General features: G+C 40.8%; 1 protein-coding gene across 1 annotated transcript in view; it reads left to right on the forward strand.

The window, feature by feature from the left end:
- Positions 1-18,312, forward strand: part of DHRS7C (dehydrogenase/reductase 7C) — a 36,824-nt gene extending 18,512 nt beyond the window's left edge. Inside the window, exons 6-7 of the mRNA XM_075579592.1 lie at positions 6,657-6,812; positions 16,316-18,312. Of these exons, the coding sequence (XP_075435707.1) occupies positions 6,657-6,812; positions 16,316-16,524 (365 nt within the window). The 3' untranslated portion in view covers positions 16,525-18,312. The remainder of the gene's footprint in view (positions 1-6,656; positions 6,813-16,315) is intronic.
- The last annotated feature ends 4,213 nt before the right edge of the window (positions 18,313-22,525 follow it).

Consider the following 22,525-nt stretch of genomic DNA (forward strand, 5'->3'; position numbering starts at 1 on the left):
GACCTTGATATATTGACGCAAGAGGAAAATGAAGCAACTTGTGTCAATTTTGCATGAAATTTGCCTTGATACAACATTTCATATTGTCTGTGTTTAATCACCACATTTACAATATTTCGGTAACAGCCGTAAGTGATAGACTAACAATTATTGGGTATAAAACATTGCCTATTTTCTTAGACTAGAATATTTTGGCTTCTCAATGCTGCAACAGGGGAGTAGCCTGCATCTTTGCTCACCTGGGGATCTAGATGAAGTAATTCCCATTTCTTTTATAACCACATTAATTTATGAAGTTGTTGGGACTTGTATTTAGAGCTCCAGTTGCTGGCAAAGGGTGTGTGATTGCATAGAGTATAAATATAGGATAAGCATCTGCCATGCAACCCACACAGAATATGGTATAGGCAAATTGCGGCGCTCCCTCTTAGTGATACAATCAATAATAAGAAACAAAGGATGGAAAACCAACGTGTATTACTGGCCCCAAAGTGTATAATTGCTGCTCAACCCAGTGAGGCTCTTACCACGATCCTCGCAGTAGAATATGAAAAGAGAGACTAGGGGGGCGCAAAACAGATAGGAGTGCAAAGTTAGATATAGCACTAACACATAAATAGTGATCAACAATCAATAAGCCGACTTCCGCACTTCGGTCAAAAAGATCCAGGCGGAGGTCCTTGCATGGACCTGGGTGTTTTTGACTGCACACGGCTACCGTAGCTTGCCTAAGCGTCTTGATTGCAGTCCCAATCACCGGACGCGGGACCAGGAGAGCACTGCATCGAAGTGCGGAAGTTGGCAGCGTTCGCCGGAGGCGGTCACCTAAATGTGACTTCATTGTTACTCACTTTTTAAACTTGAATAAAATGACACCTTTGTATGTGTACCTGCGTGTTGTTTGCTCTCATTTGCAAATGGCACGAGTAATGGAGACAATACTTGGGATGCTGTACTGTTATCAAATCGGAAAAGGAAACAAAAGCTGACAGCTGCAGAAAAGAAACACCACAGATAAAGATAACCATTTCCTGGACTCAGTACCACACATGGCCGTGTGAGTACAATATTATACTATATTATAAACTATATGTATCCATTTCACTGGGATTATTGATCACTATTTATGTGTTAGTGCTATATCTAACTTTGCACTCCTATCTGTTTTGCGCCCCCCTAGTCTCTCTTTTTCATAACACACAGAATGCCAACATTATATACATGTTACTACAGTGTAACAGAAACCGTGTCAGTGGGACAATGTCAGCTTAGGAGTGGCTCATTTTCATTTGAAATGCCAGCTCGCCAGTTTGTATCAACATCAACCCACAGGCTGAGCTTTAGAATTGTACTGTGTTATAAATGTAATTAGATCAGGGGTTTTAAACTTTTTTTATTTTTATTTTTTGTTAAGGAACTCATAATTATATTGTGAAATTCAGCAGAACACAAACACCCTCTAATAGCGCGTCTGAGATCAGATGCATTGTAAGGAACCCCAACCCTCTCTAATAGCATGTCTGAGATCAGATGCATTGTAAGGAACCCCAACCCTCTCTAATAGCATGTCTGAGATCAGATGCATTGTAAGGAACCCCAACCCTCTCTAATAGCGCGTCTGAGATCAGATGCAGTGTAAGGAACCCCAACCCTCTCTAATAGCGCGTCTGAGATCAGATGCATTGTAAGGAACCCCAACCCTCTCTAATAGCAACTCTGAGATCAGATGCAGTGTAAGGAACCCCAACCCTCTCTAATAGCGTGTCTGAGATCAGATGCATTGTAAGGAACCCCAACCCTCTCTAATAGCGTGTCTGAGATCAGATGCATTGTAAGGAACCCCAACCCTCTCTAATAGCATCTGAGATCAGATGCATTGTAAGGAACCCTAACCCTCTCTAATAGCGCGTCTCAGATCAGATGCATTGTAAGGAACCCCAACCCTCTCTAATAGCGCGTCTGAGATCAGATGCATTTTAAGGAACCCTAACCCTCTCTAATAGCATGTCTGAGATCAGATGCATTGTAAGGAACCCCAACCCTCTCTAATAGCGCGTCTGAGATCAGATGCAGTGTAAGGAACCCCAACCCTCTCTAATAGCGCGTCTGAGATCAGATGCATTGTAAGGAACCCCAACCCTCTCTAATAGCGCGTTTGAGATCAGATGCATTGTAAGGAACCCCAACCCTCTCTAATAGCAACTCTGAGATCAGATGCAGTGTAAGGAACCCCAACCCTCTCTAATAGCGTGTCTGAGATCAGATGCATTGTAAGGAACCCCAACCCTCTCTAATAGCGTGTCTGAGATCAGATGCATTGTAAGGAACCCCAACCCTCTCTAATAGCATCTGAGATCAGATGCATTGTAAGGAACCCTAACCCTCTCTAATAGCGCGTCTCAGATCAGATGCATTGTAAGGAACCCTAACCATCTCTAATAGCACGTCTGAGATCAGATGCATTGTAAGGAACCCCAACCCTCTCTAATAGCGCGTCTGAGATCAGATACAGTGTAAGGAACCCCAACCCTCTCTAATAGCGCGTCTGAGATCAGATGCATTGTAAGGAACCCTAACCCTCTCTAATAGCGCGTCTGAGATCAGATGCATTGTAAGGAACCCCGACCCTCTCTAATAGCGCGTCTGAGATCAGATGCATTGTTAGGAACCCCAACCCTCTCTAATAGCGCGTCTGAGATCAGATGCAGTATAAGGAACCCCAACCCTCTCTAATAGCGCGTCTGAGATCAGATGCATTGTAAGGAACCCTAACCCTCTCTAATAGCACGTCTGAGATCAGATGCATTGTAAGGAACCCCAACCCTCTCTAATAGCGCGTCTGAGATCAGATGCAGTGTAAGGAACCCCAACCCTCTCTAATAGCGCGTCTGAGATCAGATGCATTGTAAGGAACCCTAACCCTCTCTAATAGCGCGTCTGAGATCAGATGCATTGTTAGGAACCCCAACCCTCTCTAATAGCGCGTCTGAGAACAGATGCAGTGTAAGGAACCCCAACCCTCTCTAATAGTCTCAAGGTTCAACAAAGTATGCAGCCATTTCCCCTTCTCTTACCATGCACCCCACAACTGGAACAATCTACCAGAGACTCTCACAGCCACCACTAGTCTAAGTTCTTTCAAAACTAAAGCTGTCTCACATTTTAATCTGGTCTGTAACTGTTACATGCGCCTATAATATATATTATCTTTAACTGTGCATGCAATGTCTTGTATATATAACACATATGTAGAAGCACATGCACACCGCTGGTAGGTGCTGGAGGGGGGTACTTATCTGCCGGTGCGCTGTATCCAGGGAGGTCCAGACATCCCAGAGGTCTTGGAATGGAAGCAGGCACACGGTCTTTCTATAGGTGCAGTTTATTGTGCCACCAAAGGTCCAACGTTTCGGCAAATAGATTGCCTTTATAGGTAGCCCTCTCCTTGATAAAGGCAATCTATTTGCCGAAACGTTGGACCTTTGGTGGCACAATAAACTGCACCTTTAGAAAGACCGTGTGCCTGCTTCCATTCCTTTGCTTGTATATATAACACCCCTATCCCGCATGGCAGCCAGAGATAGGGTATGCATAAATTCTCTCTTTCTCTCAAAGTCTCTGATTCTCCCTGACAGGGTTTAGGCTGAGTCCCCTGTGCCACTGACCGCGCTGACCGTGCGGTGCTTGACGAAGTAAATGCTCGCTATTTAAATTTGGAAGTCCCCGCTCACGCGGAGCGCTTGTGCGCAGGCACGGACGCTCACCCACGCTTGGCGCTTGCATAAACAAAAAAATCTGTTTTTGAACCACGCTCAGCTTTCCTGCAAGGCCCCCCCACGCGCGCTTGCGAAATAGCGCGGACACCCGTCACTCATGTTTGGAGAGTTGGTGATGTCACCGCTCTCCAAGCATGAGCGCGGTCAGCGGCACAGGGGACTTGGCCTTAGACTTGTTCCAGGTGAAGTGTTAGCTCAGTGGGTTACCTTTTTCTTTTCAGGGTGCTTTCTTCATGGGTTCAGGCCAAGGCTGTTAGGAGTGAATAAGAAGAACAGGGCGCCAGGAACTTCTCACGGTCTTTATTCAGAACAGCAGTTTTTCCACAACACATCAGGACAGTTTTATCCCTTGTCAGTGCAGCCTTCGGCCGAGCTTATAGTTGCAGTGACGGTGACTGCGAAAGCGCACGGCGCCAAAACAAGTACCGGAAGTCAGTCGCAGCTGCCCATAGTGCACGCGACCGGGCGGGTCCAACCTTGCTCACTGACTGCCCCACACCTCTGGAATGCCCTTCCCCTCAATATCCAACTAGAACCCGCTCTATCCACCTTTTAGACCCACCTTAAAACACACCTTAACGAAGCATAGGAGTATAACTGCTGATACTTTACACCTGATACATAAAGCTTGGTCCCTTGCAGACGCACTAAACCCCCCCACAGACAGCCGTTTCGACCTTAATGTGTCTCATCAGTTATACTGGCTTTGCAAAAATGAAGCTTAGGATAGGTTTCACCACACTTAGTTAAGTTATATATATATATTTTACATACAACCCTGGTTTAAGAACACTGAAGTACAGTAGATGTTCATTTAAAGCTGCAGTTCGAGCAATAACCTACATGTGTGTTTTTTTTTCTTCAAATAAATCAGTTCTGTACTATGAAAAAATACTTGAAGCATTTTTTTAAAATACATTTTTCATGTATTCTAATGTAGCAAGCATTTTTGTTTCTATAGAAAACATTTACAAAGTCACACCCCCTTCTTCTTCTGCGACAGGCTCTGGCTCTTGTGCGCTGCCCTCTCTCTAGCAGTGCATCAATTGTATCTAGTCGCGGCCTGGTCACACAGAACCTTGCATCGGGGGTACTGTTTTGCAGCAATAACTGAATTAAATAACCCTGTGCAAAGCGATCAATTACAGGAGAACGGATCGATCTGCAACTTAGCTAATCACTTGTCAGTGTGCAGGTTGTATTGAACACATATTAAATGGTAATAAAATGAATACAGTTTTTTAAAGCGTTAGCTTGAACTGCAGCGTTAAGTAATAGCTTATTGTCAACCAAAGGAAAATTACTGTTCTACACCGCCATCTAGTGGCAGTTCTGAAATTAGCATCAAATTACTAAAACCTCTGGCCCAGATTCATAAAATTAAATTGAAGCAGGGGGTCTCTAGAGCTGAACCTCATTCATTTCAGCTCCGGGGACCCCTGCTTCCCGAGATACTTATCTCTGTAGGGGGTGCAGCAGCTAGGGTTGCCAGGTGGTTTGCCCAAAAATACTGGACATAATGGTAAAAGATTGCCCTTCCCCCCCCCCAATACATATAAAATATACCCTCACCTCCCCAATACATATAAAATATACCCCCACCTCCCCAATACATATAAAATATACCCCCACCTCCCCAATACATATAAAATATACCCCACCTCACCAATACATATAAAATATACCCCCACCTCCCCAATACATATAAAATATACCCCACCTCCCCAATACATATAAAATATACCTCCACCTCACCAATACATATAAAATATACCCCACCTCCCCAATACATATAAAATATACCCCCACCTCACCAATACATATAAAATATACCCCCACCTCCCCAATACATATAAAATATACCCCCACCTCCCCAATACATATAAAATATACCCCACCACCCCAATACATATAGATTTACCCCCACCTCCCCCAATACATATAAAATATACCCCCACCTCACCAATACATATAAAATATACCCCCACCTCCCCAATACATATAAAATATACCCCCACCTCACCCCCACCTCACCAAGAAATTATTTGTGCATGCACAGGTACACTAAAATTGTTTCACCAAGTGAGATGGGAAACCATAGTTATATGACTTAATAACCATCTAAATACCTCAGCCAAACCTGATATATTCAGTATTCAGAATTACTTTCAGTATTGGAGGTGTATGAATTGAGTCAATTGTGGAACTACTGTAAACTGATGCAAATTTTGCATTAATATGTCACAGTGTTTTGTTCTAGTTTGGTACCAGTTATTTAGGCAGTAGGATGCGTTAGGCTTAAGTTACTCACATACAGTATTATAATGGGATCTATTACTCGCATTACACCTTTTTCCTGGATTCAAAAACGCTGCCAGGTTTAGGTGCTTAAAAATCTATTTACTTTATTAAAAAAGTTCCTTACTTTACAGTATATCCAAGCACAGCTTTTGTTGTATTGATTCATACATATTTTGGGCAGCTCCAAAAGACACTTTCTAGCACAACTGAACAAATATGCCCTTTACAGCCCATCCAATTTAATGGATTGTAAGGTGTCTCGCAGCATGGAAGGTGTCTTATGGGGTATTGCGGCTTAGTAAATATAGCCCTTTATGTTACATTCACTTAAATGAGGCCGTATAGTGTCTCCCAGCATGGAAGGCGCCTTATAAGGTAACACTTCTTAGGACCCTTTGGACCATATTTCCTAAGCAGTTCTGTCTTCTTCCATATGACACTGTCCGTATCTGGAAGACTCCTTGCAGAACACTGGCATGAATGGAATATAAGGAGTCTTCCAGCGTGACGTTTGTCTTATAAAGTAGCAGCTCTTGCTTAGTAATTATGGCCCTTTATGTTTTCCTTTTTCCTATACAGATGCAGCTTCCAAACATGCAGCTCAGGGATTTTTTGACTGCCTCCGTGCAGAGGTGGAGGAGTTTGATGTTTTCGTTAGCACTGTGAGTCCTACATTTATCCGGTCTTACCACGTTCAACCACAGCCTGGAAACTGGGAGGCATCTATTTGGAAATGTAAGAATAAATGTATTTGATGGTTTGCTTATTTCGCGCTAATATTAATATCTTTAAAGGATCAGTTGTTCTTAGGATGGCGGCAAAAAATAATTTCTCTAAAACCGCCTCTGGATGATTTCCCAATATCTTTAGCCGGTAAGAAAAGGAAATGGATGAAAACTACAATTTTAAATACTTCCTGTAAAAAATAATTTAGCATAAATAAGGAAAAAAATAAGGGTAGGGTGGCCTAGCATTTAATAAGCATTAGTTAATTAATGAGCGACTGGATAAGAGATGGCAGAGCAGATACAGTTTGATAGGTGAGAGAATAATATAATTTTCTGAACTTAATCAAGTTCACTTTAGGCTCAGTTTGGTCAGTTTTATGAACAATTGGGTCATAATTCCCATTTTTAAATTTTGAGTTGCATAAGGTAGTGGTTTTCAATCCTTTAAATACTGCAGAACCATTAAGACCGAATTATAACTTCATGGAAACACAGCCTACCTAGTATATGGTGCATCTAACATGAGTGGAAATATGGCTTTTAAAAATAAAATAATCAAACATCTTTACATATTGTATTTTATTTAATTTGAAAGAAAATGTAATAACCTTTTTCAATCAATATATTAAAAATATACGAAATCCAGATTGTTTCTTGAAAAATAAAATATATGCCATTATCAATCCCACCCTTGGAAATCCTGTTTGAAACCCGTTGGTGAAAGGAATTAGCCCCAATCGTTTGTTGCTACACTCATGGATATTATAATTATCCTAGTCATTTTGGCCATAATGAATTATGACATCAAATAATGAATTTCATGTACTTATTATTATGTATGCTGAAGAATGTCGCAGCTTTTTAATTAAGACAATCTGAGATTTCATTTGGTGGAAATGTGCATTTGGTGCATCTCTAGTTTTTTATTTCAGTTTTTTCAATATCTTCAACATATTTTAACACGTCGGTACCTCCAGATATTTAACATGTCGGTACCTCCAGATACTTTAAGACGTCGGTACCTCCAGATATTTAACATGTCGGTACCTCCAGATACTTTAACATGTCAGTACCTCCAGATACTTTAACACCTCCAGATATTTTAACATGTCGGTACCTCCAGATATTTTAACACGTCAGTACCTCCAGATACTATAACATGTCGGTACCTCCAGATACTTTAAACATGTCGGTACCTCCAGATACTTTAACATGTCGGTACCTCCAGATACTTTAACATGTCAGTACCTCCAGATACTTTAACATGTCAGTACCTCCAGATACTTTAAACATGTCGGTACCTCCAGATACTTTAACATGTCGGTACCTCCAGATACTTTAACATGTCAGTACCTCCAGATACTTTAACATGTCGGTACCTCCAGATGCTTTAACATGTCGGTACCTCCAGATGCTTTAACATGTCGGTACCTCCAGATACTTTAAACATGTCAGTACCTCCATATACTTTAACATGTCGGTACCTCCAGATACTTTAACATGTCAGTACCTCCAGATACTTTAACATGTCGGTACCTCCAGATACTTTAACATGTCGGTACCTCCAGATACTTTAACACGTCAGTACCTCCAGATATTTAACATGTCGGTACCTCCAGATACTTTAACATGTCTGTACCTCCAGATATTTTAACATGTCAGTACCTCCAGATACTTTAACATGTCAGTACCTCCAGATACTTTGACATGTCAGTACCTCCAGATACTTTAACACGTCGGTACCTCCAGACACTTTAACATGTCGATACCTCCAGATACTTTAAACATGTCGGTACCTCCAGATACTTTAACATGTCAGTACCTCCAGATACTTTAACATGTCGGTACCTCCAGATACTTTAACATGTCGGTACCTCCAGACACTTTAACATGTCGGTACCTCCAGATACTTTAACATGTCAGTACCTCCAGATACTTTAACATGTCAGTACCTCCAGACACTTTAACATGTCGGTACCTTCAGATACTTTAAACATGTCGGTACCTCCAGATACTTTAACATGTCAGTACCTCCAGATACTTTAACACGTCGGTACCTCCAGATACTTTAACATGTCAGTACCTCCAGATACTTTAAACATGTCGGTACCTCCAGATACTTTAACATGTCAGTACCTCCAGACACTTTAACATGTCGGTACCTCCAGATACTTTAAACATGTCGGTACCTCCAGATACTTTAAACATGTCGGTACCTCCAGATACTTTAACATGTCAGTACCTCCAGACACTTTAACATGTCAGTACCTCCAGATACTTTAACACGTCGGTACCTCCAGATACTTTAACATGTCAGTACCTCCAGATACTTTAACACGTCGATACCTCCAGATACTTTAACACGTCAGTACCTCCAGATACTTTAACACGTCAGTACCTCCAGATACTTTAACACGTCGGTACCTCCAGATACTTTAACATGTCGGTACCTCCAGATACTTTAACACGTCAGTACCTCCAGATACTTTAACACGTCGGTACCTCCAGATACTTTAACATGTCGGTACCTCCAGATACTTTAACATGTCGGTACCTCCAGATACTTTAACATGTCGGTACCTCCAGATACTTTAAACATGTCGGTACCTCCAGATACTTTAACATGTCAGTACCTCCAGATACTTTAACATGTCGGTACCTCCAGATACTTTAACATGTCGGTACCTCCAGATACTTTAAACATGTCGGTACCTCCAGATACTTTAACATGTCAGTACCTCCAGATACTTTAACATGTCGGTACCTCCAGATACTTTAATATGTCGGTACCTCCAGATACTTTAACATGTCGGTACCTCCAGATACTTTAACATGTCGGTACCTTCAGATACTTTAACATGTCAGTACCTCCAGATACTTTAACATGTCGGTACCTCCAGATACTTTAACATGTCGGTACCTCCAGATACTTTAACATGTCGGTACCTCCAGATACTTTAAACATGTCGGTACCTCCAGATACTTTAACATGTCAGTACCTCCAGATACTTTAACACGTCGGTACCTCCAGATACTTTAACATGTCGGTACCTCCAGATACTTTAACATGTCGGTACCTCCAGATACTTTAAACATGTCGGTACCTCCAGATACTTTAACATGTCAGTACCTCCAGACACTTTAACATGTCGGTACCTCCAGATACTTTAAACATGTCGGTACCTCCAGATACTTTAACATGTCAGTACCTCCAGATACTTTAACACGTCGGTACCTCCAGATACTTTAACATGTCGGTACCTCCAGATTTTTTTAACATGTCAGAATCTCCAGATACTTTAACATGTCGGTACCTCCAGATACTTTAACATGTCGGTACCTCCAGATACTTTAACATGTCGGTTCCTCTAGATATTTAACATGTCGGTATCTCCAGATACTTTGTTTCAAAAAAAATTATTAGGCATTTGTACAACATACGGCTTTACAGGTTTTCAGGTATATCTTTGCCTAATACAGAGTTTTCTATTATTTTTCCCATATGGATAGCCTCGTCTTGCCTTCGGCCCGTAGTCCTGGGTCGAGCGGGCAGGCGAGAAGGAGGAAAGAGAAAAAGAAAGAGGGTGGGAGAGGTGGGTGGATGGGGATTTTGGGGGGGGAGGTGTGGGCTCGATCTCCTCAGCTTACTGTGTGGGGGTAGATCTCATGTCTCACCTAATTCAAGTTAGGTGTGGGTCTGTTTTATTGTGCTATTCGGATCAGCCATGGTTCCCAGACTTTATAGAAAGATTTTGTTGTTCTTTTCAGGAAGGCGGTTAGTTTTTCCATCAGCATTACCTCATGGATTCTCTTATCTCAAGATACTTTAACATGTCGGTACCTCCAGATACTTTAACATGTCGGTACCTCAAGATACTTTAACACGTTGATACCTCCAGATACTTTAACACGTTGATACCACCAGATACTTTAACACGTCGGTACCTCCAGATACTTTAACACGTCGGTACCTCCAGATACTTTAACATGTCGGTACCTCCAGATACTTTAACATGTCGGTACCTCCAGATGCTTTAACGTGTCGGTACCTCCAGATACTTTAACATGTCAGTACCTCCAGATACTTTAACATGTCGGTACCTCCATATACTTTAACATGTCAGTACCTCCAGATACTTTAACATGTCGGTACCTCCAGATACTTTAACATGTCGGTACCTCCAGATACTTTAATATGTCGGTACCTCCAGATACTTTAACATGTCGGTACCTCCAGATACTTTAAACATGTCGGTACCTCCAGATACTTTAACATGTCAGTACCTCCAGATACTTTAACATGTCGGTACCTCCAGATACTTTAATATGTTGGTACCTCCAGATACTTTAACATGTCGGTACCTCCAGATACTTTAACATGTCGGTACCTTCAGATACTTTAACATGTCAGTACCTCCAGATACTTTAACATGTCGGTACCTCCAGATACTTTAACGTGTCGGTACCTCCAGATACTTTAACATGTCAGTACCTCCAGATACTTTAACATGTCGGTACCTCCATATACTTTAACATGTCAGTACCTCCAGATACTTTAACATGTCGGTACCTCCAGATACTTTAACATGTCGGTACCTCCAGATACTTTAATATGTCGGTACCTCCAGATACTTTAACATGTCGGTACCTCCAGATACTTTAAACATGTCGGTACCTCCAGATACTTTAACATGTCAGTACCTCCAGATACTTTAACATGTCGGTACCTCCAGATACTTTAATATGTCGGTACCTCCAGATACTTTAACATGTCGGTACCTCCAGATACTTTAACATGTCGGTACCTTCAGATACTTTAACATGTCAGTACCTCCAGATACTTTAACATGTCGGTACCTCCAGATACTTTAACATGTCGGTACCTCCAGATACTTTAACATGTCAGTACCTCCAGATACTTTAACATGTCGGTACCTCCAGATACTTTAATATGTCGGTACCTCCAGATACTTTAACATGTCGGTACCTCCAGATACTTTAACATGTCGGTACCTCCAGATACTTTAACATGTCGGTACCTCCAGATACTTTAACATGTCGGTACCTCCAGATACTTTAACATGTCGGTACCTCCAGATACTTTAATATGTCGGTACCTCCAGATACTTTAACGTGTCGGTACCTCCAGATACTTTAAACATGCCGATACCTCTATCTCCTAGCGTTGCCAGACGGCTTCTCCAAAAATACTGGACACAATGGGGAAATGATCTATGTGCTCGAGACACACACACGCTCGAGAGACATACACACCTCTCTCCGCTCCATGCGGTTTCCTCTTTTCCTTGGCCCCACCCTCAGGCTCCAATCACCATCTGATTAGCTGCTGCTGGGTAATGCAGCCAATCAGGGTGGAGGAAGCTGCCCAGCCTCCTTGCAACAGCCCTGCTCTCTCCCTGCTCTGGGAAATCCCGCGGCCCCCCAAGCCGGTCAGGTCATTATGTCCAGAGAGGTAATACCGGTATACACATACACGCCCAGAGAGGTAATACCGGTATACACACCCAGAGAGGTAATACCAGTATACACATACATGCCCAGAGAGGTAATACCGGTATACACATACACACCCAGAGAGGTAATACCGGTATACACATACACGCCCAGAGAGGTAATACCGGTATACACATACACGCCCAGAGAGGTAATACCGGTATACACATACACACCCAGAGAGGTAATACCGGTATACACATACACGCCCAGAGAGGTAATACCGGTATACACATACATGTCCAGAGAGGTAATACCGGTATACACATACACACCCAGAGAGGTAATACCAGTATACACATACACGCCCAGAGAGGTAATACCGGTATACACATACACGCCCAGAGAGGTAATACCGGTATACACACCCAGAGAGGTAATACCAGTATACACATACATGCCCAGAGAGGTAATACCAGTATACACATACACGCCCAGAGAGGTAATACCGGTATACACATACACGCCCAGAGAGGTAATACCGGTATACACACCCAGAGAGGTAATACCGGTATACACATACACACCCAGAGAGGTAATACCAGTATACACATACACGCCCAGAGAGGTAATACCGGTATACACATACACGCCCAGAGAGGTAATACCGGTATACACACCCAGAGAGGTAATACCAGTATACACATACATGCCCAGAGAGGTAATACCGGTATACACATACACACCCAGAGAGGTAATACCGGTATACACATACACGCCCAGAGAGGTAATACCGGTATACACATACACACCCAGAGAGGTAATACCGGTATACACATACACGCCCAGAGAGGTAATACCGGTATACACATACATGTCCAGAGAGGTAATACCGGTATACACATACACACCCAGAGAGGTAATACCAGTATACACATACACGCCCAGAGAGGTAATACCGGTATACACATACACGCCCAGAGAGGTAATACCGGTATACACATACACGCCCAGAGAGGTAATACCGGTATACACATACACGCCCAGAGAGGTAATACCGGAATACACATACACGCCCTGAGAGGTAATACCGGTATACACATACACGCCCAGAGAGGTAATACCGGAATACACATACACGCCCAGAGAGGTAATACCAGACACATACATGTCCAAAGAGGTAATACCGGACACATACATGTCCAAAGAGGTATTACCTCTAATTTTTTACTGGATAGTGTCCAAATACAGGACAGTCCGGTTCAATACTGGACACCTGGCAACCCTAATACCTCCAGATATTTTAAACATGTCGGTACCTCCAGATGCTTTAAACAAAAAGTATTTTATCTTCACTAGTTGTTGTTTTCAGACATTTCTGTTCTGCTAAACAGGCATTAATCTTGTGTTTGAGGTCATAAACTCAGTGTTTACCTCAGCTCGTTAAACTCCTACATAAACCACAATTATAAACTTGTTTCAAGGCAGATAACATTTCACAAGATGCTGGAAATTGTGTTCGCGCCAGGCTGTACTAAGGGCAGGCACTAAATCTTATTGAAACACACACAGTTTATACATAAGCCGCAAACGATTTCAAAGCGGAGTGAGTAAATAGATTAGTGTCTGTGGATACATTCTCGTTGGAATGCATACATGTAAACTCTGTTTCAGACAAAACGTTCTCTAACCCAGCGGTGCGCAAACTGTGGGGCGCGACCCCCAGGGGGGGCGCAAGACTACCGACGGGGGGCGCGGGGTTTACAGAGGCCCCGCGCGCTTCCCGAAGTCACTTAAATTAAGTGCCGGGGGAGCTGCAGGGCCTCTGCAAACCTAACTTACCGTGGCTCCGGCGGCTTCCTCCTGCGTCACCATGGCACTCATGTGACGTCACGTTGCTATGGCAACGTGACGTCATTACGCCGGAGCGCGGGTAAGTTGGGGTTGGGGGGGGCGCGGGAGTGAGGGGACAGCCGGCAGGGGGGCGCAGGGAAAAAAGTTTGCGCCCCCCTGCTCTAACCCACAAACAGTGTTCCATACACAAGCATCGTATCTTTCATTGTGTACTGTAGCAAAACTAGTACCAAGTTAATCTAATTATAATAATATGCTCTTGTATAGCGTTGACAATCTACGTATCATTTTGCAGTCCTAGGAAGTCTCTGCCTTTGAAGCGCTTACAATGTATGTTTTTGCCTGAGGCACAGAGAAATAGACTGATTTGCTGAAGATCACAAGGGCCCAGAGTCACAAAGCTCCATTATCCTATTTAACATAAATTAACCAAAATTAATGTTGCGTTAATCCCAACGCCTATGCACTAAAGAGAATAACGATAACCTTGAGTTAACCACTTAAATAACCCATCGGTACATTTATACGAACATATAGGTAACGTATATGCAAATAAGATGCTAATGACCCATTAGCCTAACATCGCAGATCCGCTAAACTCCATTAAGGTTAGCGCAGGGAAAAAACGTTATGATATGGCCATTACCAGGAGTAATAAATTATTAGATAATATATTGCTCATGAAGAATGATCAAAGTTACACTTATAAAAACACTTATCTAATATATCCTTAGGTATAATAGATGCACCGGCTCACATGTGAATTTTTCCAGTAATTAACATAGCTGAAATAATTTTTTAATTCATATAAAAAATATAAAATGGCTAATAAACTTGCCTATGTACCGTGTATTTATTTGAATTTGAGCATGCACATGGGTGTTACGTTAAGATAATGCACACGCGTTACACGGCTGTAACACGCGTTCATTGGAACGCACGTTAGATTTTTTTTCCCAATCTGCATGTGAGTTGGAATTCCAACATTTTGGATTATGTACAAAATACACAATTTTGAAACTTCCTAATTTACATACAGTAGTATTTATTTTATTTATTTATAAAATGTTTTACCAGGAAGTAATACAGTGAGAGTTACCTCTCGTTTTCAAGTATGTCCTGGGCACAGAGTAAAACAAATAATACATGGTTACAAATACAGTTACATAAATGAGCAGGGTATACATTATATACAATACATTGAGTGCACAGTTAGAGAAGATGTATATTATAGGCGTATGTAACAGTTACAGACCAGATTAAAATGTGAGACAGCCTTAGATTTGAAAGAACTTAAACTGGTGGTGGATGTAGTGTGATAGTCTTCAGTAGTGTGATAGTCTTCAGTAGTGTGATAGTCAGTAGTGTGATAGTCAGTAGTGTGTTTCTTCAGTAGTGTGATAGTCAGTAGTGTGATAGTCAGTAGTGTGATAGTCTTCAGTAGTGTGATAGTCAGTAGTGTGATAGTCAGTAGTGTGATAGTCAGTAGTGTGATAGTCAGTAGTGTGATAGTCTTCAGTAGTGTGATAGTCAGTAGTGTGATAGTCAGTAGTGTGATAGTCAGTAGTGTGATAGTCAGTAGTGTGATAGTCAGTAGTGTGTATCTAGCTCACTTGCTTGCAGATTTCTAAAAAAAAAAAAAATAGACATTGGGTGATAACTTTTTTATTTGGACTAACAATTGATAGTATAAGACAAGCTTTCCAGGGTCCTCTCTCCTCTTCTGGACATTTACTAAGATTCCCTGAGTTTAGCACAGATGTAGAGTCCGAGATCTAAGGCAGATGAGGCAGAGTCAGGAAGACTGGCAGAGGGAACATTTCTCTTTTTGGATATTTGTCACACTCTCTTAAAACCCCAATTTCTGTGTTTTCCTGCCATTTGTTATTCTGAAGGTACCTGTATAGAGCCCATAAAACCAGGGTCTCCTTATTACTTCCATAGAAGCTAAACAAACAAGGTAAAATATCAATAATATCAAAAACAGGCAGTTCAATCTTCCCGCAGACAGTGCTACAGTACACAGCAGATAGATTGAAAATCTCCAAATGTTATAGCAAAGGCACACAGATACCTATAGCTGCAAATTGGTGCTGTCCCAAGGCTGTGTCATTATGGATGGAATGTCACATTTATGCATCCTGGCATAGGCGGCTGTTTTAAATACAGAAGTAGATGTTAAATGTGAATTTTCTTTGAAAGTCTTTTTCAGAAAGCTATCCTATGGGGTGCACCCAGTGGAAGTAGCAGAGGAAGTTCTTCGTGCCGTAAGCAGAAAGAAACAAGAGGTGTTTATGGCAAATCCCATTCCAAAAGCAGCTATCTATGTTAGAACCTTCCTTCCCGAATTATTCTTTGCTGTGGTCGCCACTGGAGTGAAGGAAAAATACTTCGTGGAAGAGGAAAAGTGAAACAAAATAACTAATTAGTTAAATAAATATTATCTTGAGTATCTAGCTGTTTATTATTGCATGGCAGTACAATTAATGTTTAGACAGATATTAACTAGGTTTATAGTAGCAATATATGAATTATTTATTGTTTTCATTATTTTGTGTTATGAGAACCAATACTTAACTGCCATTCTCATTATACCTAAAATGATATTAAAGTTAGGATTACTGTTGACAATTGAGATTGATACTTTTTCGTGAATTCTGGACAACAATTAAGAATATGAAGTGTTGAAAAACAAATCTGTTTGGTTTTCATTCTAATCAAGTTGAATTACTCTGATAAACATTTAATGTGTTGTATCTATAAATAAGAGAGAATCTTATGTACCACGGTTATTAATTTAACAAAAAGGGACAGATATAAACATGTGCTTCTGGGTATGAATAGATCTCTCCCTTTATATATTAGTTGGAAGAAAATTAGATGGGAATAAAATGATATCAAAATTGACATATACATTTCGAGGTAAATTCTATACAGTACAAAGCAGCCGTTTAGGCCGTTTTGAGCCGGAAATCCCCATTGAACTTATAGAATTGACCCCTTAGTATCTTCATTTGCATGAAATCGAACCAGTCTCCATCACCAGGAAGCACCTTCACAGCATACTCACGCGGGGCTGGAATATGTTAACATATAATTGGATTCCAGGTTGCACAATGACAATGTAATAGGTTTTCTGACAATGTTGATGATGTCATGTTGCGGTATATTGGTGGTAATGGCTGTGTGATCTGTATGAGTATCATACAGTGGGCTCACTACAGTATTGCAGTTGGAATGGTTGTGATGGTAGCTGCTGTAGGAAGTGGTCATGTTGTTGATGGTTTAGATAGGTGCCATGGTGATAGGAGTGCTGTGAGTTTTATGGTGGCTTTCTTGTGCCATGTGCATGAGTGATTAGTAGTCAATATTGATGATACTTAACTTCCTTTCCACAGTGATACATTTTGTTGTCTGTCAGTAAAGACAATCGTAGTTGCTAGGCTGATTGTTTGGATAAACCATAGACTGGTAGAAATTCCTAAATGTATCATTGTTATTCCTTTCAGGAATAATCTTCAAGCTACATTAAGTATCTTGCACAACCAGACATGGGTTAAAGAAATATAAAATCTAATTAAAATCTCACATTCCTGATAAAGATCTTTTAGGGAACTGAAATGTTGGTTATGACTCCTCAATAAACAACTCTATTTTGCATTATTAGTCAACATGTCCTTTAATTCCTAAAGAGATATTGAGATAGCAACGCGTAAGGACACACGTACAGTATCCTCATTTTGGATTCTCCATCTTGAACATGGTTGTTGGTTGTGCATGGTGAAGCTGGAAGCAGGCATCAAAGTAGCCATAATACGTTGATGGTAATAGTAAGTGACAGCAAACATAAACAGAGTGCAGATAAAGAGCCATTTGTATAAGATTCCTTTTACACTGAATGCAAGTACAAGATGCAATATTCTAGTGACATATGATTGTGTATAACTGTAGAGTTGCTAATTGTGACACAGAATTACAAGTAAATACATTGTTATGGTAGCTTTTCACTTACCTTTTAATGCTTTCTAATATGATTCTTTCCTTTCATGTTTAATGCTTTACCACACCAGAGATGTTTGCTTGTAATTATTATCTTTTTGTTGAGAGTAACAGAAAGAAATTGCATTGTTGTGCATTGATTAGATATGTATCCCAATAATCTCTAAGAAATGCTAAACAAATAAAGAATGCTAAATGCTTTTTCGAGTACTGTACTTATATGTTTGTAACTGTTAAATAGACCGTCGAACCTATGACTAAAGTGAACCAAGACGGGAGCATTATCAAAGGTGGAATGTGATCTGGTTGACACTTTTAAAAAACAAACAAAATGTTTTGTTCAACATTTAATGTTTTCATGCAAAAGAAAGAATTTGGAAACTTTGTACAGTGTTTGACAAATCTTATCACCAAACTTGTACAAAGTAGTTACAGGGCTATCAATAAACCTGCTGGAATTCAGTGTTCCCAACATGACGCAGTTCATATTCCCTTTTAATATGGAAACTAATGACACAAATACATTGCTCAAACTTTTTTTTTCACCCATTAACCCTGTTGTAGTTCAATCTGTCGTTTAAAAAAAAAAAAAAATGTGTGCATCAATACAATCTACACACTGATAAGTGATTAGCTAAGTTGCTGATCGATCCATTGTCCTGTAATTGATCGCTGAAATTTGGCTAGGGGTTCACCAAGGGCATCTTGGGTAATCTTCTGCTGCATTGACAGCAAAAGTTCTGTGAAGAAGATCATGTGACCAGGCAGGCACTAGATTCAATTGGTTCACTGCTAGAGAGGGCAGGGTTCAAAAAGGTGATGCTGTTTCAGAAGAGGAAGGGGATGTAACTTTGTAAATGGTTGCTATGAGAACAAAAATGCCTGTTACATTAGAATACATTAAACATGTAAATTACATCAGAGCAGGATGTAATTTCTCTTCAGAAGGACTTGGAGAGACTGGAAATGTGGGCAGGTAAATGGCAAATGAGGTTTAATACAGATAAATGTAAGGTTATGCATTTGGGATGCAAGGAATAAAAAGGCAACTTACAAATTAAATGGAGATATATTGGGGGAATCCTTGATGGAGAAGGATTTAGGAGTGCTTGTAGACTGCAGGCTTAGCAATAGTGCCCAATGTCATGAAGTAGCTGCAAAGGCAAACAAGATCTTATCTTGCATCAAACAGGCAATGGATGGAAGGGAAGTAAACATAATTATGCCCCTTTACAAAGCACTTGTAAGACCACACCTTGAATATGGAGTACAATTTTGGGCACCAATCCTAAGAAAAGACATTATGGAACTAGAGAGAGTGCAGAAAAGAGCCACCAAATTAATAAAGGGGATGAACAATCTAACTTATGAGAAGAGGCTAGCAAAATTAGATTTATTTACATTAGAAAAGAGGTGCCTAAGAGTGGATATGATAACTATATTCAAATATATTCGGGGACAATACAAGGGGCTTTTAAAAGAACTATTTATCCCACGGGCAGTACTAAGGACTCGGGGCCATCCCTTAAGGTTGGAGGAAAGGAAATTTCACCAGCAACAAAGGAAAGGGTTCTTTACAGTAAGGGCAGTTAAAATGTGGAATTCTTTACCCATGGAGACTGTGATGGCAGATACAATAGATTTGTTCAAAAAAAGGCTGGACATCTTTTTAGATGGGAAAGGTATACAGGGATATACCAAATAAGTATACATGGGAAGGATGTTGATCCAGGGATTAATCCGATTGCCAATTCTTGGAGTCAGGAAGGAATTAATTTTTTCCCTTAATGGGGTTTTTTGTTTGCCTTCCTCTGGATCAATAAGTAAGTATAGATATAGGATAAAGTATCTGTTGTCTAAATTTAGCATAGGTTGAACTTGATGGACCTATGTCTTTTTTCAACCTCATCTACTATGCAACTATGTAACTATGTAATTGTTTTAAATGCTACAAGTATTTTCTCATAGTACAGAAATTATTTATTTAAAAAAAACACATATAGAATTTTGCTTGGCCTGCAGCTTTAAGTCCAGTTCACAAACCATAATTCATGTCATGAATTTCATTTAAACCAGTGAGAAACCTGTAACATCTTATCTGTTATGTGTATTTTTCAGTGAGTGTTCATTACCATACTTTAGTTTTTTTTAAGGTACTACATTTACAGTACTTAAGACAAATATTAATGGCCTTATTTACTGAGCAGTAAGAACCTTACCCCGATTCCCTAAAATAGGACATAGGTGGCGTTATTTCTCAAAGTCCCAGGCTGCAAAACGGAAGCAAAATAACTGCCCGAGATTCCTCTAGGAAAACATACCCATTGAAATGGGATTTTCCTGATGGATGAATCTGGTGCAGTGTTTTTGTACCCGTTTTTAAGCCGGGAGACTTTGATAAATGACCCTGAGGGTGTGTTCCACTGCTGGAAGCAGTCTTATGCAATAGCAGTGCTTAATAAATCTGGTGACATACAGTACAGTGATGAGAACGGGCCTTTCTCAGTCTCATCTTATTGGATAAGTGCCCCAGGAAGAAATAAATGTACAAGGCTCTGCTAAACAATGTATCATGATGTTACCCCCCATTTAATGTACTGCTACCTATAGTGCATATCCACAAAGCGGATTTGCGTTACTATGTCTTCGCGTTAACTAGGGAAATATCGGATCGCTAACTTTTAACGGACGTCTGGCGTACTCATTTGCAAATAATATGCTAATGAGCCATAAGCATAACATTGCACACCCACACACCTCCGTCCATGGTAGTGCATGGAAATAACGTTACGATCATTAGGTCGCACCATAACCTGCCCTTACTCACATCCAGACCAGGATTATCTGAGCGTTATTTCTGTGAATAGTCTACTAGCAAGAAGGGCAGGTCTAACGTGCGACACAAATGATTTTACTGAGTATAGGACTTAACCCTTCCATTACAAAAAAGTTTCACGTGTCATATAAAGATCTATATTATGGATCACATAAATATCTGAAACACATCAAGAGATGCATCTGATAATTTGACATGAAGTTTATATAATAAACTACAGTATACAGTACTATGGTTTTTAGTGATTAAACTGAATGTACGATATATTTGTCTGACCTAACATGGTATATAATCTTGACTGTATTAAGTATGCGTGTACAATTATGTGACTGCATATTAAAACAATAATTACCAAGAGACAGAAGTAATGAACAATTTTATTCCAGCACAGGTACTGCGAGCAATCAATAAAGGGACAAAATGTTTACTGGTCAAATAAAAAGTCTCCTTTTTTTGTGGCAGAACTGTCTGTAACACACGTGTTAATTGGAACTGACGTTATATTTATGCCAATGCGTATTTGCACTGTATTGGTAAATGCGTTTTCTGCGCAACAAAAATCCACATTAATACAGATAATATAACGATGATAGTTTGCTGAACGGGCGTTGTTTTTGCATATCATTAGCTTTGTGGATACCTCTTAGACTGAGGAAAACTAGATTTAAAAAGGTTTAATGGAGCTTTGTGGATCTACCCCTAAGAGAAAAGATTCTAAAGATAAAAAGGCTATGTAATGCAATTAAAATTAAGAGCTATGGCAGTTTATTTAGATGTGTGTGTATATATATATATATATACAGTGTTCGACAAACCTATACATTTGCACGCCCCGGGCGAGTGGATTTAACATCGTGGCGAGCTCCTTTTGGCCCAAGCAGCACACGTGTGGTACTAGGTGGCGAGTAGATTTTTTTGTTCGGCGAGTAAATTTTTTGGTGATTTGTCGACCACTGTGTATATATATGTATGTATGTATAAAATATTTGCTGAATCGTAGTCTTCCTTATGATGATCAAGTGTGTGTGTGTGTGTGTGTGTGTGTGTCAGTGTATTAACCAGTGTAATACACTAATACCCACCCTAAGGGGCTTTACGGAAAGGGCTTAGTCAGTACTTGGGGGCCTAACCTACAATAGGTTATAAAAGCGAGTTCGCACAGAAAGGAGTAACATGAGGTAAAGCAGGAACTAGAGTGGTCCTGAGTTAAGACCCCTACTTGTACTGTTAGATTTGCCATTAGGCCCGGGCCTAAGGCGGCAGAATTGGGGGGCGGCAGATTGTCCTGCCTCCTGACGTCAGACACAGTCCTCAGGCGCCGCCTCCCCCAATCCTGGATTGGAGGAGATGTCTGAGTGGGCGGGGCCTGCAAGCAACAGCACAGCGCGGGTACAATGTTACAAGCCTCTCTGAACTTGCTGCTGTGCAGTTAGTACCTGTGTGAGGAGGAGGGGACAGCAGGCAACAGGTAAGCATCCACTGAGGTGAGTGAGTGAGTCTGTGAGTCTGTGTATGTGTATAAATACAGATCTCTACCTCTTTCCTGGGCCTCCATTTGTTGCCTCCACGGACCCAGC

Source organism: Ascaphus truei, chromosome 22, assembly GCF_040206685.1.
Source record: "Ascaphus truei isolate aAscTru1 chromosome 22, aAscTru1.hap1, whole genome shotgun sequence".
NCBI lineage: Eukaryota > Metazoa > Chordata > Amphibia > Anura > Ascaphidae > Ascaphus > Ascaphus truei.